This window comes from Lucilia cuprina, chromosome 4 (assembly GCF_022045245.1).
Source record: "Lucilia cuprina isolate Lc7/37 chromosome 4, ASM2204524v1, whole genome shotgun sequence".
Classification (NCBI taxonomy): Eukaryota; Metazoa; Arthropoda; class Insecta; order Diptera; family Calliphoridae; genus Lucilia; species Lucilia cuprina.
In genome coordinates, this window is record NC_060952.1 from 42,194,507 (window position 1) to 42,213,568 (window position 19,062).

At 30.4% G+C, this 19,062-nt stretch overlaps 2 protein-coding genes across 7 annotated transcripts; one reads left to right on the top strand and one right to left on the bottom strand.

Moving 5' to 3' along the window:
- Positions 1–18,444, bottom strand: LOC111677311 (protein RUFY3). 5 transcript variants are annotated; one of them, XM_023438404.2, is made up of 8 exons: positions 14,321–16,383; positions 10,804–10,982; positions 10,490–10,744; positions 10,174–10,421; positions 8,676–8,818; positions 8,320–8,609; positions 4,662–4,759; positions 1–846 (listed from the first exon to the last, which is right to left on the bottom strand). In XM_023438404.2, the coding sequence occupies exons 1-8, from the start codon at positions 15,405–15,407 to the stop codon at positions 204–206; spliced, it is 2,943 nt and encodes a 980-aa protein (XP_023294172.2). In that variant the 5' UTR covers positions 15,408–16,383; the 3' UTR covers positions 1–203. The 5 variants fall into 5 exon arrangements, with proteins under 5 accessions (XP_023294172.2, XP_046804335.1, XP_023294171.2 ...); XM_046948379.1 differs by having other exon boundaries at positions 14,495–16,382; XM_023438403.2 differs by lacking the exon at positions 14,321–16,383 and adding an exon at positions 17,956–18,444 and having other exon boundaries at positions 3–846.
- Positions 11,062–13,938, top strand: LOC124419354. 2 transcript variants are annotated; one of them, XM_046948382.1, is made up of 5 exons: positions 11,062–12,029; positions 12,106–13,000; positions 13,063–13,404; positions 13,468–13,700; positions 13,769–13,938. In XM_046948382.1, exons 1-5 carry the CDS (start codon positions 11,214–11,216, stop codon positions 13,805–13,807), a joined length of 2,325 nt encoding a protein of 774 aa, XP_046804338.1. In that variant the 5' UTR covers positions 11,062–11,213; the 3' UTR covers positions 13,808–13,938. The 2 variants fall into 2 exon arrangements, with proteins under 2 accessions (XP_046804338.1, XP_046804339.1); XM_046948383.1 differs by having other exon boundaries at positions 13,468–13,695; positions 13,769–13,910.
- Positions 18,445–19,062: the final 618 nt, after the last annotated feature.

Below are 19,062 nucleotides of genomic sequence, written 5' to 3' on the forward strand. Positions count from 1 at the left end.
ACTTTATAACAAATTTGTGTAATTCTATATAATATTTGTAAATAGTTAGTATTATTTTGAATAAAATATAGTGTAAGTATATATGTAATATACAACTAATAAAAGCATTAGAAAATTTCTCAAAAATTATAAAATATATCGTGATTATAGAAACAAATAAATTACAATAAACTTTATTGATAACAATCTCTATACAATAACAATCATTTGTGGGACGCAAAACAAGATAAACAAACTCTCACTGGTTTGCCCAATTGTCCGTTTTCATTGAGCAATGGTAGAGTGTGATCGGAACAGGTGCCGCAAAATATTTCTCCACAACTGCGGCAGTGATGTTTGCGACGTGTTAAATTAAACTCTTTCTTACATGCTGTACAATGTGTAGCTATGGAATCTGGCGCCCATATACCAGCTGCTCCAGCAATAGGTTGTATTTCATTTATATAGGATTGAGAGGATGTTAATGAATTGTTTAGTAACTCTTGTTGTCGTTTATCTTTTTCTTGCAATTCCGCCACTTTAAGTTTGCTTTCACTCAATTGTATGCCCAACTCTTCGAGTGTAATTTGAGCCTCCGACCATTGATGGTGGATTTTTTCTAAATCTATTTTGAGTTTTTGATTCTTTTGTACTTCGTCGTTGAATTCTTTAGTTTTATTTTCTAAACTAATGATTTTCTCCTTGAGTTTTAGCTCATTTTCCTGCAGTTGCAAGCGTAATTCACGTTCTTTATGTACTTCGATTTCCGCTCGTGTTGCACGTTCTTCGGAAGCACTAACTTGATTGGACAAAGTACTCGAGGTAGTTTTTAGTATTTCGCCTAAATTAACTTTATCGTTACTCCATCTAGGTGAAAAATTGTTAAAAATTAGTGTAATATTGTTCTCAAATGCTAACGAAACAATTAAGGTTTTTGAGAAATTTTTGAGTTTGCTGAGAATCTGGGATATAGCATGCTTAATTTTAATTGTCTTTATTTAAGTATGGACTCATTATATTCACATTTTTGCGACTTATGTACATACATATTATGTATGTATGCATGTAAAATGACGATACGCTCAGTAATGGGTCTATTTCTTCGTATATTCGGTTGTCCACTTTTAAATTAATTCGAAATTTTATCATAAAGGGAAAAGCATTATTTATAAACACATGTATATTGGATATCTAAGAAATAGGTAGCATGATTTCTGTTTTATTAACGAAGTCGTTAGCTTAGTACACAAACGTAACAAGTTACATTTTTAAATTTATTATTGTAAATGTAGTCTTGATCAAATGACCAAATTATATAAAAGTTTGCCCTGCAACTTTTCCATTCGGGTAGATAAAGCGAAGGGAAATAATTTATCGATTTTAAACATTTTCAATAGTCCCTTGTAGAATAAATCTTCAAAATTTCGACCTGTAGTAGTTTATTTACACAGACGGACAGTCATATCGGACGGACGGTCATATCTAAATCGGTTCAATGATTATAAGCCTCCTCTTGAGTAGTGTAGAGTATAAATACGAGCAAAAAGTGCCAACACAGATGGAAAAAAATAAACAAAACTTGTATCAAATTGACACTAAAGTGTTTTTAATTTTTCAATAACACTATTGACAACAATCCGTGAGCTTACAACGTTTGTTAACATTTAGACAACGGATGTGTACTCAATTAAAATTTCAACAACGAATTGTTACAATGTTGACAACGCAACGTTACATAGTACTGTCGTTCGAATGTATATACTTTGACAAGGATGTCATTAAAAAATTAAAAATACTTTGGTGTATACTTGGTAGCAGGCATGTACCCATACGCCCTTTAATTCGGGATTGTGTTAATTATACTACGAGTTTTATCATGAAACTTGATTATGTCGAATTTAATCACAATAACTAGTAAAATCTAAGTTTTCTAATGTTAATCCTGTCAAATTATATATAAAACGTTTGAACTTTGAGAAATTTTCTGACGAAAAACGATACCTCCATTAAATATCTGGTTTAAATACGAAAGATCATTTCATCTATATTTATCACTCGTACAAATATATTTAAGGGAAATCCAAGTCCAATAAGAACAAGTAAGAAATTATAGTCGGGCGAGGCCGACCATATAATACCCTACCCTTTTACAAAAAGATAATGTGGTTTAGTTGCCATAATAAAGCATTTAAGTTGAATTGTACCTTGCCTAAGATATACATATTTAAGCCGTTTATTGTTGAATAAAATTGTGGACATTTAAATGAAATTTTGATGGGGGTTTTTCATAGGGGGTCACATGAGGACCTATTATTATTATGGAATTTGTGAGGGTCATAAAGACTTGTATAGAACTTGGTTTTTCTGTTTTTTGTCGTGATATGAGTATATTAAACATAGTTATGAACTTAAAAACCCTATTCTGCGGGTTCAGTTGTATGGGGGCTAGGTAAAATAATGGACCGATGTTAACCATTTTCAATGGGATTCGTTTACAGTACCATAAAAGATCATGTGCCAAATTTCATTAAATTATCTCCAAAATTGTGACTTGTAGTTTGATTACAAAGTTTAAAAGCCCTATTCGTGGGGCTCTGTTGTATGGAGGCTACGTGAAATAATGGACCGATCTTAACCATTTTCAATAGGCTTCGCCCCAGGGACAATAGAAGATCATGTACCAAATTTCATTGAATTGTCTTTAAAATTGAGACCTGTAGTTTTACAAGTTTTACAAAGACGGTCATACGGACGGACATAGCTTAATCGACACAGAAAATGATTCTGAGCTGATTGGTATACTTATAACTTTTTTCTTACGTACAGGTTCTATTTTGAAGATAATTTGATATTATTTGATACAAATATTTTTCTGTGTCCTTCGGACGAAGTGTATAAAATTTTGTTAGTGTAGGTCCACTACTTCTTATAGCCCACAGAAATAAAATGGTTGAGAAGCTAGTAATCGTGATCAAATTTTTAGCAAGTTATTTTTTTGTATTGCAAAATTATATAATAAAGAATGGGGACAACGGACTTTATTTGATTCTTGTCCCCATAAAAGATCCCCTTTAATGGCCATAAATCCATTAAACCTATTAGTATAGCTTTGAAATTATATATAGAGAAATCTTTAATGAACTTAAATTGTTACACTAATTTTAATGAGTATCGGTCCATATATGACCATAGCTTCCATATAAAGTACCCTTGAAAAATTACTCTAACGCTTATATAAAATACCAGAATAGTGGTAAAATCCGACATAAACAAGTTTTATGGTAACCAAACACATTTCATGAGGATAGGGCAATGTTTGACCCTACCCCAACGACTTTAAAGCACACAACTGGCTTAAAATAGCAGTATAGCGATGTAATTCAACGTTAACAAGTTTTATAGGAATCAAAATTTCTTACTAACTACTATGACATTCGGTAAATAACTTACGCTATTCTCTATATCTTCTTAAAGAAAATCAGTTTATTGTCAATATTTACTTGTTTTACTTCATTAAAAAAACGTATTCCAGAATTTCTTACTCAATTGAAGTTTTACAAGCTAGACACTTACTCCTCAGTTAAACTAGCCTTAACTTGCTATTAGATTAAACTCGTAACAAATTTAGGCGGACTTTAACCAATGATTGTGTTTTTCAGTTTTAGATTTAAGCTCAGTTAACTTTGTTAGTATTGCCAACTTTTCACTCAAAAACATAAACAATGAACAGCTGTTTTTTGCAAACAATACTTTTATAAAATGAAAAATTTTGGAAAAATGTTAAATAAACATTTAAAACAATAATTAATAAAACAAAACAAATCAAAAAATTGCAATTTACCTCAAATATTATATTTTTGTTCTTCCGAAATCATTGTTTTATTGTTTTTGTTAAATGTGTTTTCTCACTTATAACTTGAGTTTAATTGGCCAATTACACTCAGTTAAACTAAGATAATAACTAACTTTACTAATAACTGAAAAACACGAAACATATATTAAACCAGCTTTAACCAAAGAATGAAGATTATCTTTATCAGAAAAACTCGCCCTTAGTGATTATACTTAGTTAGTTTAAAAGGAGGATATATATTTATACATCATATCCGTAGAAATACACCTAGGCCTCTATTGCGCCTTTTGAGCGCTACTTAACCAGTGTCTCAGTGGGTATCGAACCCCACCTGAGGCACAAACGCACAAGCTTTAGGTTAAGATAAGATGGTGGTTAAACCTTTTTTTAAGTTGACATATCACAATTTTCGGCAACATTTTATAATGTCTCAAATATGGTCAAAAACGAGATTTTAGAACACGATATCTCAAAAAAAGGAGAAGTCAGACTCAAGTCTTTAGAAAAGTATACATTAATTTTTAAGTTACAAATTTGTTAGCCTGTATAATTGAACAAATCCAGATAACTTGAATCAGGGATTAAAATGGAAATTAAGAATTAAAAAATGTGAATTTTGATATTGCATGATTATAAAACTCCTCTAGTAAGAAAATTAACAACTTATATAAATAATTGTACCAAATACTATGACATTGAAAAATTATTCAAATCAAACCAATTGAATAGTTTAACATATTAGCATTAATACCCATATTCTCTTCAAATTTAAAATAATTTCACTCAAAACCATAATATATCCTCATATATTCGCAAATATTTCACTTACTTTTTCTCTAAATGAGCTATGGTACTAGCCATATCCTCTTTCTGAGATTCTAATTTCAACAACAATTCAGTTTTATGTTTTAAAGAAGCCTCACATTCCTGTTAAATGAAATTAGTAAAAAATTAAACTTCTTGTTATATTTTATTAATATATAGAATTTTATTTTTAAATTATATTTTTTTATCAATAAATCATATAATATGCTGTTTAAAATAAATAAAGAAAGAAATATGTTAGAATACACATGTGTATGTGTGTAAGGGATTTAGTAGTAATTAATGTATATATGTATGTAATTAATATATAATTTTTATATAGTTGAAGCATGTTACAATTTTAAAGCTTTAGATGATTTTTATAATTAATAAAAGAAATATTAAATTAACTTAAATTAATGAATATATTCTAATTAACTCAATTAAAATGAATATTTATTTTTTGTATCTTTGTTTAAATAAGATTTCAAAACTACAATGTCTCTAAATTTATTTTAAATCGTTAATATTTTCATTCAATACATTCATATACTATATATTGAAATTTTAACATTTTATTTATTTTGGATTTTTAAATAGGCTTTTTATTATATATATTTATTGTTTGTATATATATATAGATTTTGTTTAATGTATTTTATTTATACTAGATTGTAGGTCATTCATACAACATTTTTGTAGTTGTTTTTCTGTTTTTTTTTTTTACGTTTCATACATTTAACTAATTTTAATTTTTTTGTAATATCTTTTTGAATATTTTATTTATTTTTTTTTTAATAAAGGCATTACATTTCTTAATTGTTTTAATTATAGATTGTATGTTAATTTTTTAAATTAAAATATCAAAGATGGTAGAAAAAAATTAAGGTAAAACTTAAATTTTAATTAAAATAAATCGATACATTTGTAGGTTTAATATTATCGACTTTAAAAAAGTTTAAATGTTCATTCTTAACGTATTTTTTATTAGACGTTAAGCTGGCTGTAGTTCGAAGTATAATTTTTGTGAAACTTTATTTTTGGAAATATTTCATAAATATTTTAAATAAATATATGATCGATCGATGACCAACATAATATGTCGGAAACTTTGAAACGCTGATCCCAGATAGAATGTGGAATATTAGAGCAAATACCAGTAGGAATCCGTTGTTACACGGATGGCTCTAAATTGAGGGACAAAGTGGGGCTGGGGTTCTATATTCAAGACCCAGAAACAGAAATATACCACCGTTTACCAAATCATAACACAAGCTTCCAGGCAAAAGTACGAGCAATAACGGAATGCGTAAATTGGATTAGAATAAATATGGCGATCACAGCGCTTAATATATTTACCGACAGCCAGAAGGCAATTAGGGCGATATCAGGTGATAGAACTAAATATAAGACCGTATTGTATTATAAGAAAGCTTTAACTGAATACTCTCCCAGAGGTAAGGTTTACATCATTACTCGGGAGTAGTCGGCAACGAAAGGGCGAATGTAATAGCTTTAAAGGGAAGGGAGCTTGAGGCAATTAACCTGATAAATGCAAAAGCATTCGACGCAACAAAAGGGTGAGACAATCCCATAATGGCTCTTGGAATATTAAATAGTGGGGTAGAACGACGAAGATCCTATGGGGTGACCCTGATGAGAGTAAGTCGAAAAATCTCCTCAAAATGAGGATGTCGGAAGTTAGTATGATGGTACGTATTCTGAGTGAACACACTAGGATTACGAGCACATATATGCAAAATTGGACGTGTTCCCACGTCCTCTGGAGCACTTTCTTTGCCACTGCTAGGCATTTGTCGAAGTTAGATCCAAGTATCTTGGAAGTGATGTAATTCCGCAAATAACATTTTTAATCAACTCATTGGAAGATTCTTAGGAATAACGTTCAGGAAACTGAGTTTCCTGACACTAAAATTCATTCAGTGAACTTTTTTTACAATAAGGAATACACAACAGGCCCCATAGCGCCCTAGGCGTGTTTCTTCGGATTTGATGTAGTATACATCCTCCTATCAACGTAACCTAACCATATAACATTCTTGAAAATCAGTTATTTACCCAAAAAGTGAGTACTTACACTTTTTTCCAATAGTACTTGCGTACTTACAGAGTAAGTAAAGATTTTGTTGGGTAGAACCAGATTGGCTCGTACATAATGAAACTTGTAATTTAAGGCTCCCTCTACGTTAGTATAAAACATAGATTTTTAATAGTTTCAGTCCTTGTACATACATTTCTAGTGGGACTAATTTAAAGAATGTATATAAACATAATAAAAATAAAAACAAGCTAATGAGGGTAGGAAAAGTATTGGCGGCTTCGTCGATCTATTTTTAAATACTGACTTTGCAACCAACACAGTCGTGAAGAAGTTGGACAGTATTTGGGATGAATGGATGACCTACATGTCAAAATTGTTGCTCTCGAGGAAATTATCGAGTGACTTCGGAAGATAGAGACGTCGCAGTGAGAAAATTCCTACATTTAGAAAAGTTTATTCCCATATTCCCTTCTACTTAGTTTACACTTTGAAGTTGTTTCAAAGATTTTTACTAATCTAATAATAAAGTGAAATTTCTTGTTGATCATTTTAAGTAGTTAGGTAATCCAAAAAAACTTTCTCAAATTTTAAGTTGTGATCGAACAAAATTTTTCTTTTACACTTAACGGCTAACTCTTAAATCATCTCCGAATGACTCTAATTGTATCACTTAAATTTATAGAAAATAAAGTTTTGGCAAACAACTTAAAAAAGTAAAACTCAGCAAATTTCAATAAATGCGTTTAAAATATCAAACAAAAACCAAAAAAATATAATTCTGTTTGACTTAATAAGCTGCCTTTTCCTCTTTAAAAAGATAATCATTTTTGGTCACAGCATTATCGGGTAGTGAAGCTGGCGGCATGTCAGCGTTACCAGTATTATCCTCTTCATCGGAAAGTTTTAGCGATTTAGCCGATACTGGTGTCTTAACTTCGGCTATAGATTCATGGTATTTATCCGTTGTTGAAGGTGATTTACGATAGTTGTTAGGATTGAAGGGTGGTATACCATCCATTTTCAAATGTAAACGTTTCATAGGCGGTCCAATATCCTGTTTATGTTTTTTAGTTAAAGCTTCGAATTTTTGCAGATTTTGTTGTCGTCTAGTGCTGGGAGATCTATCGGCCGCTGACGATGAACCGGAAGTTGATTGTATCTGCTGCTGTTCGTATTTCTTTTCTAACGATTGTAAAATATTGCCAATTTGCGAGGCTTTTGTTTGTAGGCGTGCCACCATTTCGCCCTTTTGTGTTAGTTCAGCTTCACATTCCTAATGTTTGATTAAGGAGGGTAATTATAAGGTAACAAATACAATAATAATAATATAAATAAATTATGGGTTTACAATCTAAAAATAGTTTATGTATTAAACAGCATAAAAATTATAGCACTAAAAATTTAATAAGCTTAGCTTTTATACTAAAATAAAAATTAATATTAATACATTTAAATGATTATAATAAAACTCAATTAACTGAAAGTAAATAATGCATGTTTTAATTGCAGTTGTTTGATGAAATGATGTTTTTACTTTAGCTTTAGATGCGGTACAATGAATGATTGATGATTCGCTTATTTGAATTTATTTCTAGCATACGAGTTTCGCATGCTTACCAACCTGTAATTTACGATACATTTCCAAATTGATTTGTTTTATTTCATCCAATTGTAGTCTCAAGGATACAATAGTATCCTGCTTTTCATGTATATCCTTCTCTAATAGTTTCATAGCCATATCTGATTCAGCTTTAAGTGAGATTTGTAATTTTAATTCTTTATCTAATTCCGAATATTTCTTTTTTTCCTTTTCTAGCTCAGCTTTTAGGGATTCCACTACGGCTTTGTCATTTTCCTTGGAATTTGAACTATTGTCACTTTGGTTTGAGTTAATTGAAGGTGGGCCAGCATCTATTTCATGACGATTTATTTTAGGTTATTTTTATTATTTCGATGTTAGATAAATAAAATACATACTTATTTGAGAATTTTGCCTCATTGCTTGATTTTCCGCTTGTAAAGCTAATAAACTATTACGGGCAATAGCTAAATCTTCTTTCATAAGAGCATTTGTGGTAGTTAACGATTCAACTTTGGCTTGTAAATTTGCTACTGTTGCACTAAATAATTTGTTTATATAAATAAATTGTTTATATGTATAAATAAATTGATGAAATTATATAAAACAGTTTAAGAGATCACAGTTGTTAAGCAGTGAGAGAATTTGTAGGAGTGATTATAGAGACTATCTTCATGAAAATAACAGTGAAAGTTATGGTTAACTTATATTGGCTTCAATACTTCTATTCGCGGGAGCAAAACCGTTAAGTTATAACGATAGAACTATATAATGTCTTGTGAAGAAATTAATGAAATTATTTCCCTTATATGGGCTTAACGAGAGCAGGATGTCCTCTCAACATAACAAAGTCTGAAGTTAGTATGACGTTACGTATTAGTATCCACATTTTTAAAATCCGATAAATATCAAGCAATAATAGCTTCTGGACTCTATTATTTGATACCACATTTCAGTGGCAAATGAAATCGTAATAAACTAGCCTTACTATAAGTCTGTGTTGAATGCCAGGCCATTGCATAGTAATGAGATCGAAAGCAAACTAGGTTTAAACATTTTCATAAATGAAAAGGTGAAACCACCCATTAGCCACTATTACATATTGATCTTTGAGATCCTCCAGTCCTTGGATAGTAGTGACATTAAATGGGACAGTAATATATCGGACTATTGCAGTTTATACGAAGATGCAGAGAATGTACAGATGCTTGAGCTTATAATTTGCAGTGTCCTAAAATACACGTTGAAATGGCTAGCACATAAGTAACATGACGAACTCGAAAAACTTCGGGATTTAGCCTTCGCTTTTCTTAACTTCTTTAGCTGGGTTTTATAGGGAGATTCAGATTATCTTCAATTCAGTAAAACTTCTATAGGTTGTTGTAGCATCGACACGTGTAAAGTCCGTTTGGCTGTGTTGACAATCGTTGTTCCGATTGTCGTGGGAACGAACTCTATAGGTTGAAATCCCTAATGAATCGATCGGTTTCAATTTCCTCCTTCTCTTTTCAATTATATTTTTTCTAATTATATGTTTCTCTATTTTTGGATCTTCACTACGAACGGAATCACAGTGGACTTTATAGTATCTGAGTGGCATTGTACCTGTTTATGGTGCATAGCCCATCTTAAACTAAACTAATCTAGTCCACCTATACGAAACACTTGAGACTGAGCACATTCCCTAATTGCAGATAATATGCCCGTTTATTACCAATGTTACCGTTATGGCGAGGTATCCACAATCTATCAAGTTATTCGAAGCACTAAATTCCTTAATCATAAACTTGGTTTCACTTCAATATAGAATGTTATTCCTTATTTCTACAAAATCTGTCATTGTAATCTCATTAAACCATTTCATACATATTTCTTTTAAAACATTTAAACACTCACTTCAAATGTCTGTTTAATTCTTCAATGTAATTTTTTTGGTCCAAAACAGCAATCATATTGCCTTGTCCATTAGCATCAATTGTCTGATTACATTCTTCGTCATTATCATTGTCATTGTTACGAGAACTCGAACGTAAATATAAAGAAAAATCTATGACACCCTGTTGTGAATCAAGATCTTCCTCTTTAACACATAAATTACAATCGATAACATTAAGACCCACTAAAATGCCCATTATGATGACAATCTGAAAAAGCATTCAAAACGTAATTGACAGCAAGATAATTGAGTAATCTAATGCAACTAGTTATGTACCTCATCGCTCATCATTAAAGCGTGTGGTTCGTAATATTCATATAAAGCATCTTCGCGATGCTCTATTAGAGCTTGTAAATAATCCGAAAGTTTTTTCTGCATTAAAGCAATACGCAGCCAGGCACGTGCACGACCTATATGAGTACGTACCGTTGGTAAGTCACGAACACTGGCAGTTATATCCTGAGCCTCGGGACAATAGGTTTCTACGCATTGTAAAAGATCCCACAGTTCTTTGCGAGGACCCAAGAGGCCCTAAAACAAAAGTTTTTAACACTTGTTCACAAAAATTTGTTTTATTTCACAAAAAGTACCTTTTTTGTACGCAAACCATGACCCAAAACATGTTCAATAACAATAAAGAAATGTTGCAAGGGCAAATGATCAGAGTCCAACATACGTCCATAGCGCACCGATTGTTCAAGTAATTCTTTTACCACCAATTTACAAATATTTACCAAATTACTACGTTCTATTTCAGCAGGATCACGGGCTAAAAAAGTTAAGTTATTATAGAAAATATATAAAATTCATTGCTGTTTCAAATTAAAAACTGGCAATACTTTTTTTTAATTGTTCTCATCCATTCTCTGATATTCTTTGCAAATCAAATACAAATTAAGTCAAATGAAAAATAACAAATTTACAATTTTATATTTACTATACGTTTATACAAACGAAATATAAAATAAAGAAAATTTTATAAATAAAACAATTAATTATAATGAAAATAATATTAAACATCTTAACAGTAATGGTCCAGTTGTGTGCAAGTGATAGTTCAGTTTATGATTGGCAAGTGAAAACCATAGAACGTGATTCAGATTTTGCCGATGATTTTAAAGTGCAAACAGCTTTAAATAAAGAGCGACAGCAAGATCTTTTAAAAATTTCGGGCAAAACAAATAAAATAGATTATTATCCCAATTCTTTTAATACACAATTTAATACTAAAAAACTTGATGGAAGCCGTAATAAAGCAAGTGGCGTTAATGATAAAATTATTGAGAAAAATAAAAAATATGAAGACAACTTAAATTCAATGTCCAATTTTGATCAAATGAAAAATTCTGCCAAGAAATTTGAAGCCAAAAATAAAGAAGAATATAAGTCTAATAATAATGATATTAATGATCATTATGATTACAATGCTGATCAGTTTTATTCGAAATTTAAAGATGATCTGCTCAAAGATCAGAAAGATAATAGAAATTATAAATATGCTGTTTCTGATCGTAGAGATTTTAATCATAAACTATTAGATTATCATGATGAGGATAATAATAGTTATCATGATTTAAATCATTTAGAGCATAATTCATATAAACAATCTAAAGATCATCACTCAATAGATGAAGAGATTGAAGAGATAGAGAAAACTTCAAATATAGAAAAGCAAGATCGTCCTCTAATAAATCATTGTTCGGGTAAATATACGGATATTGAGAGTTTTGTGGGTACAAATCTTTTTGATAATAGTGCCAAAAGATGTTTCACTAGCGAAGAAGTGGCTTTATTGGCCATTCGTAAAGATTTCGAAGTAAGTTACCGAAACAATTAATTACAAGTATAGAATATTTTGGTTTTCTTAAATAAAAAAAATTACAACATTTCAGAGTCTTATACCCAAAGATTTGCCAGAATGTTTGCTAAATGATCACATGGTGGCTCTGTTACTAAATTACTTTTATATCTGTCATCAAATGTTATTGAAAACCACTTCGTTGGGCTCTAAGCATTTAGTACAAAAAGCTTTTTATGACACTTTAGGTGGCTATTTAAATTTCTATATGGTACCGCTAACAAAATACTCCTACTATGCTGGTCAAATAAGCCTTAATACTGCCCAGCAAATTTTAACTTTACATCAAGAATCTAAACAATTTCTTAATACCAATGGCAATGGTTGGAAAGCTCCTTTACAAAATGTTCTATTGGAATTAAAATCAGTACATATAGAACCATTGCATATGGCTGAACAGCTTGAGGATAACTGTAATGAGCCTTCATTTTGTATGCTTCTAGATATAACTGCAGATGTGAGTCAATCCACTGATGAACAAATGATTGTTCAACTACCGAATTTGGATGAAGAGGATTTGAATGGTTATTTGGGTAATTTATGGTTGCCGTTTAGACGTAAAAGAATATTTGATTTAAAATCGCAAAGTTCTGCTTATGTTTTGGTAAAATTTTATGAAACTGTTAGCAAATGTTATCGATTCGAAAATATCGATCAGCAACATTATAACCAGCAATTTAAAATATGGCTAGTGGAAAATATAAACATACATTTATCGGATGAACAATTTTATCCAGGTTTAGGAGCTGTATTACGAATTTATGAATATCTTAAAAGAGCTACTAAAAAAGATACCAACTCGTTTGGCGATAATTTAGCTGAGTTGCAAAGTACAGATGAAAGTTTTTCGAAACAGCCAAGTCCACAAATTAGAAGTAGAAAAACTCATAATATTAAGAGAACTAAACAAAGAATTTTAAATGGAAAAAGTAAGTTTGATTTGAAGAAATTGAAGAAAATATGTATTTCATTATTTATTTTTTACGTTTAGATCGATCCGAGGAAACAAACGTAGAGCCAAGAGAAAGAAATCAAACTAAAGAAAAAGATGTTAAGATACCACTTCAAATTAATCTTGAGATAACAAAAGATGCCTTTGAAACCCAAACTAATGCTATTTCTTCAGAAATAGAAGATAATAAACTGGATAACGCGGCCCAAACAAACTTCACAAAATCTAAATCTTTACTGCGTACCATAGACTACTTAACACCACCACAAATCGCCGTTATAGCCATACCAGTTGTTGCCATTATATTGGTGGTAACAATTTGCTGTTGCAAAAGTTTTTGCAAGAAAAAGAAATCTCAGCCACAACTTAAAACCAAAAAGAGTAATTTTTAGCCAATTCTAAATGTATAATTGGTAAAATATCAATTATGTTAATTACTTTCAGATTCCTCTTCATCGTCTTCTATTCTTTTAAATTCACCAGTACGTTTCTTTCATATAAGAAAGAAATCCCTTTCAGATTACTCAACAACAGAACCGGGTAACAAAAAGATTAAAAAATCTGTAAAAATTGAAAAGAAGCCTTTGTTAAATTCAGATACCTCAGCCTCAAGTAGTCCAGTGAGAAATAAAAAATCTCTAGACAAGGCAAAAGCAAAGGATATTGGCAAGAGTAATGTATAGTTATAATGTTAAAATTTAAGAAAATTTAATGCTAAATATTTTATATTTTACATTTTTTATAGAGTAAATCTAGTTGGGAAACAATGTATTCCTCAAAATAAGGGGCATAAGAAACGTTTTGAAGTCTAGCGAAAGTTGTGTTATTTTATAATTTACAGGTTTATTTATTTGTATTTATATTTCTAACATTTTAATAAATATCATAATAAAACAATTAATCTATTTCCACATCTATAAAGGTTTCCTGAAAGTTCTAATCACTCGTTAAAAAACCTAAATTAAATTTCATATTAGGCACACAAAGATCCTTTTGGTAGTTAAAACTTTTGTCGAATGATTTTAAGAGCATTCAATTTTGCTTTATAAATAGACTACAAATTTCACAAATTTACTGTTAAAGTGATTTAAAATTAAACAGTTTTCCAAACAACTATCCAATCTTATGAAAGGATTATTATATGAAATCAAGTCAATATCCAATTTTTCTGTTGTAAATACAAAAAATGAAATTAACAAAAAGTAAAAGTAAAAAAATTAATAGTAGGTACAAGATTTAAAAAGGTAAAAATTATAATTATAAAGTTTATACATAAATAGCATAAAAAGCAACCTACAAAGATTTGACCATTCATTCGAACTTTGACTAGCACCCCCGCCACCACCACCAAAAACACCAATAAAGCCACTTTCTCGTGCATGGGGTGCAGTAAGCATATTTGTATGAAAAGCGTGACCCTGTTCATCATACAAACGACGACCAGCTATAAAATTGTGTAATGCAAATATACCATTATCCTCGAAACCGCCGCCACCGCCATACGAGCTACGATCACCGGCCGAATAGCGTTTGTGCTTTTGCGAATACATCGAATAAGGTCGTTGACCTCCAATACCACCACCGCCACCACCACTACCACTGCCAGCTAAACGTCCATCAGAGGCCGAGATAGCGGGATTACTATCGATATCCTGCAGTTCTTTCAAGCACAACCACTCACCATCCACCGAGACACGAAAATTGCACAAGTAAATTGTATCCTGCACACCACCGGCAATTTCTTCCGTGGTATTAGCATGTGCTGCTTTGGGCAAAGCAATTGTTGTTGATGACGTTGTGGTTGGACCAGTTGTTGTGGTATTGTTATTGTGATTTTCTTTCTTGTCATTTTTGGGTTGTGGTTGTTGCTTGGTACGCAATTTCACTCCGGTCGTTGGAGGTGAAGGACAATTTGCTGCAACTTTTCCTGCCTTATTATTGGTATTGGTGGTATTAGTTATTGTCGTTTGTTGCTGCTGTTGCATTTTGTACGTTTTATTGGTAAAAGACGTTTTAGCTGCGGCTTCACCTGCTGCAGCTGCTGTTGGTTTTTCTATGTTCGGTGTCTTTAACCCTGTTGAAGGTTTTGCTGCTGTTGCCACTGTTGATTTTTCTGTGTTTGGTGTCTTAAGCCCTGTTGAAGGTTTTGCTGCTGTTGCCACTGTTGTCTTAGCTGTCGCAGCCACTTTAGTTTTACTTACTGGCTGCTGTATATTTGGTTTGGTTGCAATTTTTGTTGTATTTAATTTTTTTACTACTGTACTTGCCGTTTTGTTAGAGTGTCTTGCAACTGTTGTTGTCACCTCGCTATTTGCAATGTCGTTATTATTGTTATTGTTATTATTCACGCTTAGTTTTTTTGTATCTTCGACCAAAGCACGCATATTCGTAATTTTTTCTTTAGATGTGGCAAATTTTATTTTGTTGATTTCTTACAACAAAATTATGTTTGCCTTTAAAACAGATTTTACTTTTTTAATGATCAAAATCACAAAAATATTTTTTTAAGGTACTATTTTTATTTTAATATCCTGATCCTATAAATAGAACAATAAAAATGTTTTTTTTTGTTGTACCATAATCATGTCGCTATTCCTTCGTTTTTCAATCAAACATTTTCATTTTGATTTGTGAAAAATCGAAGTTAGCTCCTTGAACGAATGACGATGTTCTATTACCTTTTTTTCTTTCTACTTTAAATTTTTCTTGTTGAATTTTTGTAGTATAATTTAAGGGGTTTCTTTAACTGAATTAAATTTAAATTGAACTTATTTGTGTTATTAAACAGAAATAAAATAAAAATTTTATAAAAATTTGAAATAAATTTCACTTTTTTCTTTTTGGTAATCGAGTTAAATTTTCTTTTTCTATTTTGCCTTGTATATTTCACCAATATGTAACTACAACTGAAAACTTTATTTCACGTATAAGTTCTTTGGTGTGTTATTTGCTCACATTTCCCTGTTTCCTTTTTGCATTTTTAAGTGGTGAATTTGAAAGTGGTGGTGGTTGATGTGAATGGTATTATTGATTTTTTGTTTGTTTGTCATGTTTTGTTTTTAGTTTATTTTTGCATTGTGGGCGTATTAGTTATTCCATTTGGGCCAGGGGTTCTTAAACTGTTTTTCTGTTTTTATCAGCTGTTAAAAGTGTTAGTTGTATGTTGGATGAAAGATTTTTTTGATCACTAATCTAGTTTTTTACATCTTTATTAGTTAAATTTCGCTGCCATAAAAGCACTTCAAATAAATTCTCCTAGTAAGTGTAAAATTTGATCATTGATCTAGTTTTATTATACCAACTAGCATACCCTGGGTGCTTCGCTACCCTAACTATGTTCAATATCGTAAAAATATCAAAAAGTACCATCGGAAAAACGAAAAAGTACAAAGATCTCTTTCAATAAATTCTCATTTAATAAGGACCGTGTGTTCCGGTTAACCATTATAAAGAATCCATTTGAATAATAGAAAAGTATCAAATAGTTCCCACTTCCAGAATATTATTCAGTCAAGACTGAATATTTTAGAAAATTAAAAAAGTACAATTTATGAGATAAAAAGTACTAAAAAGTTGTCTCTTAAAGGATCTTATTCAATGAGGACCGTGTATGTTTAATAATCATGTGTTTTCAGTTCATATTAAAGAACATACGTAGAGTATCATTTGTAGGAAGAAAAAGTACCAAAAGTGGAATTCCAAAATAATATACCAATAACTTATTTTGTGTGAGTAAATAAACTACATTTTTAAATTTTATAAACGTTGGCTCAATGAGTTTGAATAAAATAAAATTTCACGTTTTTTTCCCTTTTTGGTACTTTTTTACCCCGTGAAATAGCAAAAATTTTATTTCAATAAATATTACATAATTAGTCCGTAGTTTAATATGAATAATTCAATAAACCGAAAAAGTTTTCTTAATATGCTAAAAAAAGTACCATAAATACAGTTTTGTCCCTTTTACACCCAAAAAGGACTGAATTTTAAAAAAGTACGAAATAGGTGTCTCATAATTTTACGAGATGTATCCAAACTATTTAGAAAAATTTAATTATGTTAATTAGTTTAAAAGTTATAAAGGGCTGAAAAAGGTACCCTTTGTTACACATTTTTACCCCTTAAAAGTACGAATTTCAAAAAAGTACCAGACACCCATCTGCTCATTTTAAGAGTAGATACAGGTGCATTTAAAATTTTTCTTGTATCACTAATATTATGTAAGATATTTAAGAAAACCTGTTTTAAATGTGCAAATTGCCAAAAATCCCTCCTTAGTGGATCAACATAACCAAAAACACATCTACTGTCAAAATTTCATGATTCTAGGTTCAGCCGTTTGGGCTGTGCGATGATGAATCTGTCAGTCAGTAACGCTACTCTTTCATATACATATAGGTATAGATTATAAAGAATTTTGTGAGAATTTTACATCTTTATCAGTTACTCTTCGCTACCATAAAAGAACTACAAGTAAAGTTAATAGGAACCTAAGAATTGTTGAGACTTAATTACTTTGAGTTGATCAACTCTTACCAACTCTAAATTCTAGCATTTTTTTCAAATTCATATCATTATTTATTTAGATCATATTATTTATTTAATAATCAATATTATATTGTTATGTATTATCTTTGATATAAACAATTTACATAAACATGCAAAAAAAGTTATCTTTTACAGATAATTTCTCTAAAATTATGATCTTTATCCATAATATTTGAAACTTCACGTCTTTAATTTCGTTTTATCAAATATGAATAGTAATTCAATATTTCCATGGCTGGAATGTTTTGTTTTGAAAATAAACAATACAATACGCATAGACTTTTCACTTGATCTACATATGTATTGCAAAGTAAAACATAATATTTTGATTACATTAATTATTTATGGTATTAACAATGGAAATTCTAATTGGAATGCACTCACCGGGCTTTTTCTTTTTAATAGGTGTCGTTACTTGCGATGTAGATGCTGATGAGGCCTCGGAAGTGGTGCCAGTTGCACTGGTGCCTAAAACTGCCCCCGAAGCAGCTGATGCTGCGTTCGAAACAATAGAACTCAATTGAGATGATAAGGATTCTGTACGACGAAACGTATCGCGTAGGCGATTTAGTGAGGACATTGAGGGCGAATGAGAAATTATACTAGCAGAATCTTCACTTTCTTGGCGTAATAAAATATTGCGATTTGACATTTTAGAGCTTTTTTTGGGGTAGACACACTTATAAATATTTATAGACAACCAATATTTCTTTTTGGAATTTTATAAAGCACCTTTAAAATACTATTTTAAAACTTCACTATCAAAACAGCACTTTTAATATAAGATAATTATACTCCTTTTTTAATTTTCCAAAAATTTTTCTATTAATTTTTATAAAAAACGCCACGATTTAGATATAATTTTTTTCACAAACATATTTTTGGAGCCGTTTGTTATTAAAAACTAAAGCATAAAAGGGATTAACAATAAAACAGGTTGCATTAAAAAAGAAAAGAAAAACAGCTGTTTATAAGAGTTGCCATTGTAATAAGAAGATTCTTAACAATCGTTCTCAAACTGTTTAGTATTAAAATTTTAAAGCAACCGATTTTTAAGCCACAAAGTGAAATAATTTGTTGTCGTATTTAACGATATTTATTTGCTATCTGCTAAAGGTATTTTTTATTTGCTATCTGCTAAAGGTATTTTGTAATTTGATTTTCAAAAATATTACTGATTTTTTTTTGGCATACAGTCGGAATTCATAAATTCTTTAAAACAATTCAAAAACTTTTTATTTTCGGAATGTATTTTATAAATGCAATAAAAAACAAACAAAAATTGCAAAATACATTAAAAATATGAACGAAAAGTGCATAAACAATTAAAAATTGGATAAAAAATATTACAAATATTATAGTGTAAACATAAAATGTATTTTTCGGATTGATTTTTTCAAAATCCGAATTATTTTCATAATATTTTTAATTTGTAGTGTGTTAATACTCAGTATTGTAGTCTGAAAATAACTTAAGGCCCAACAATAGAGA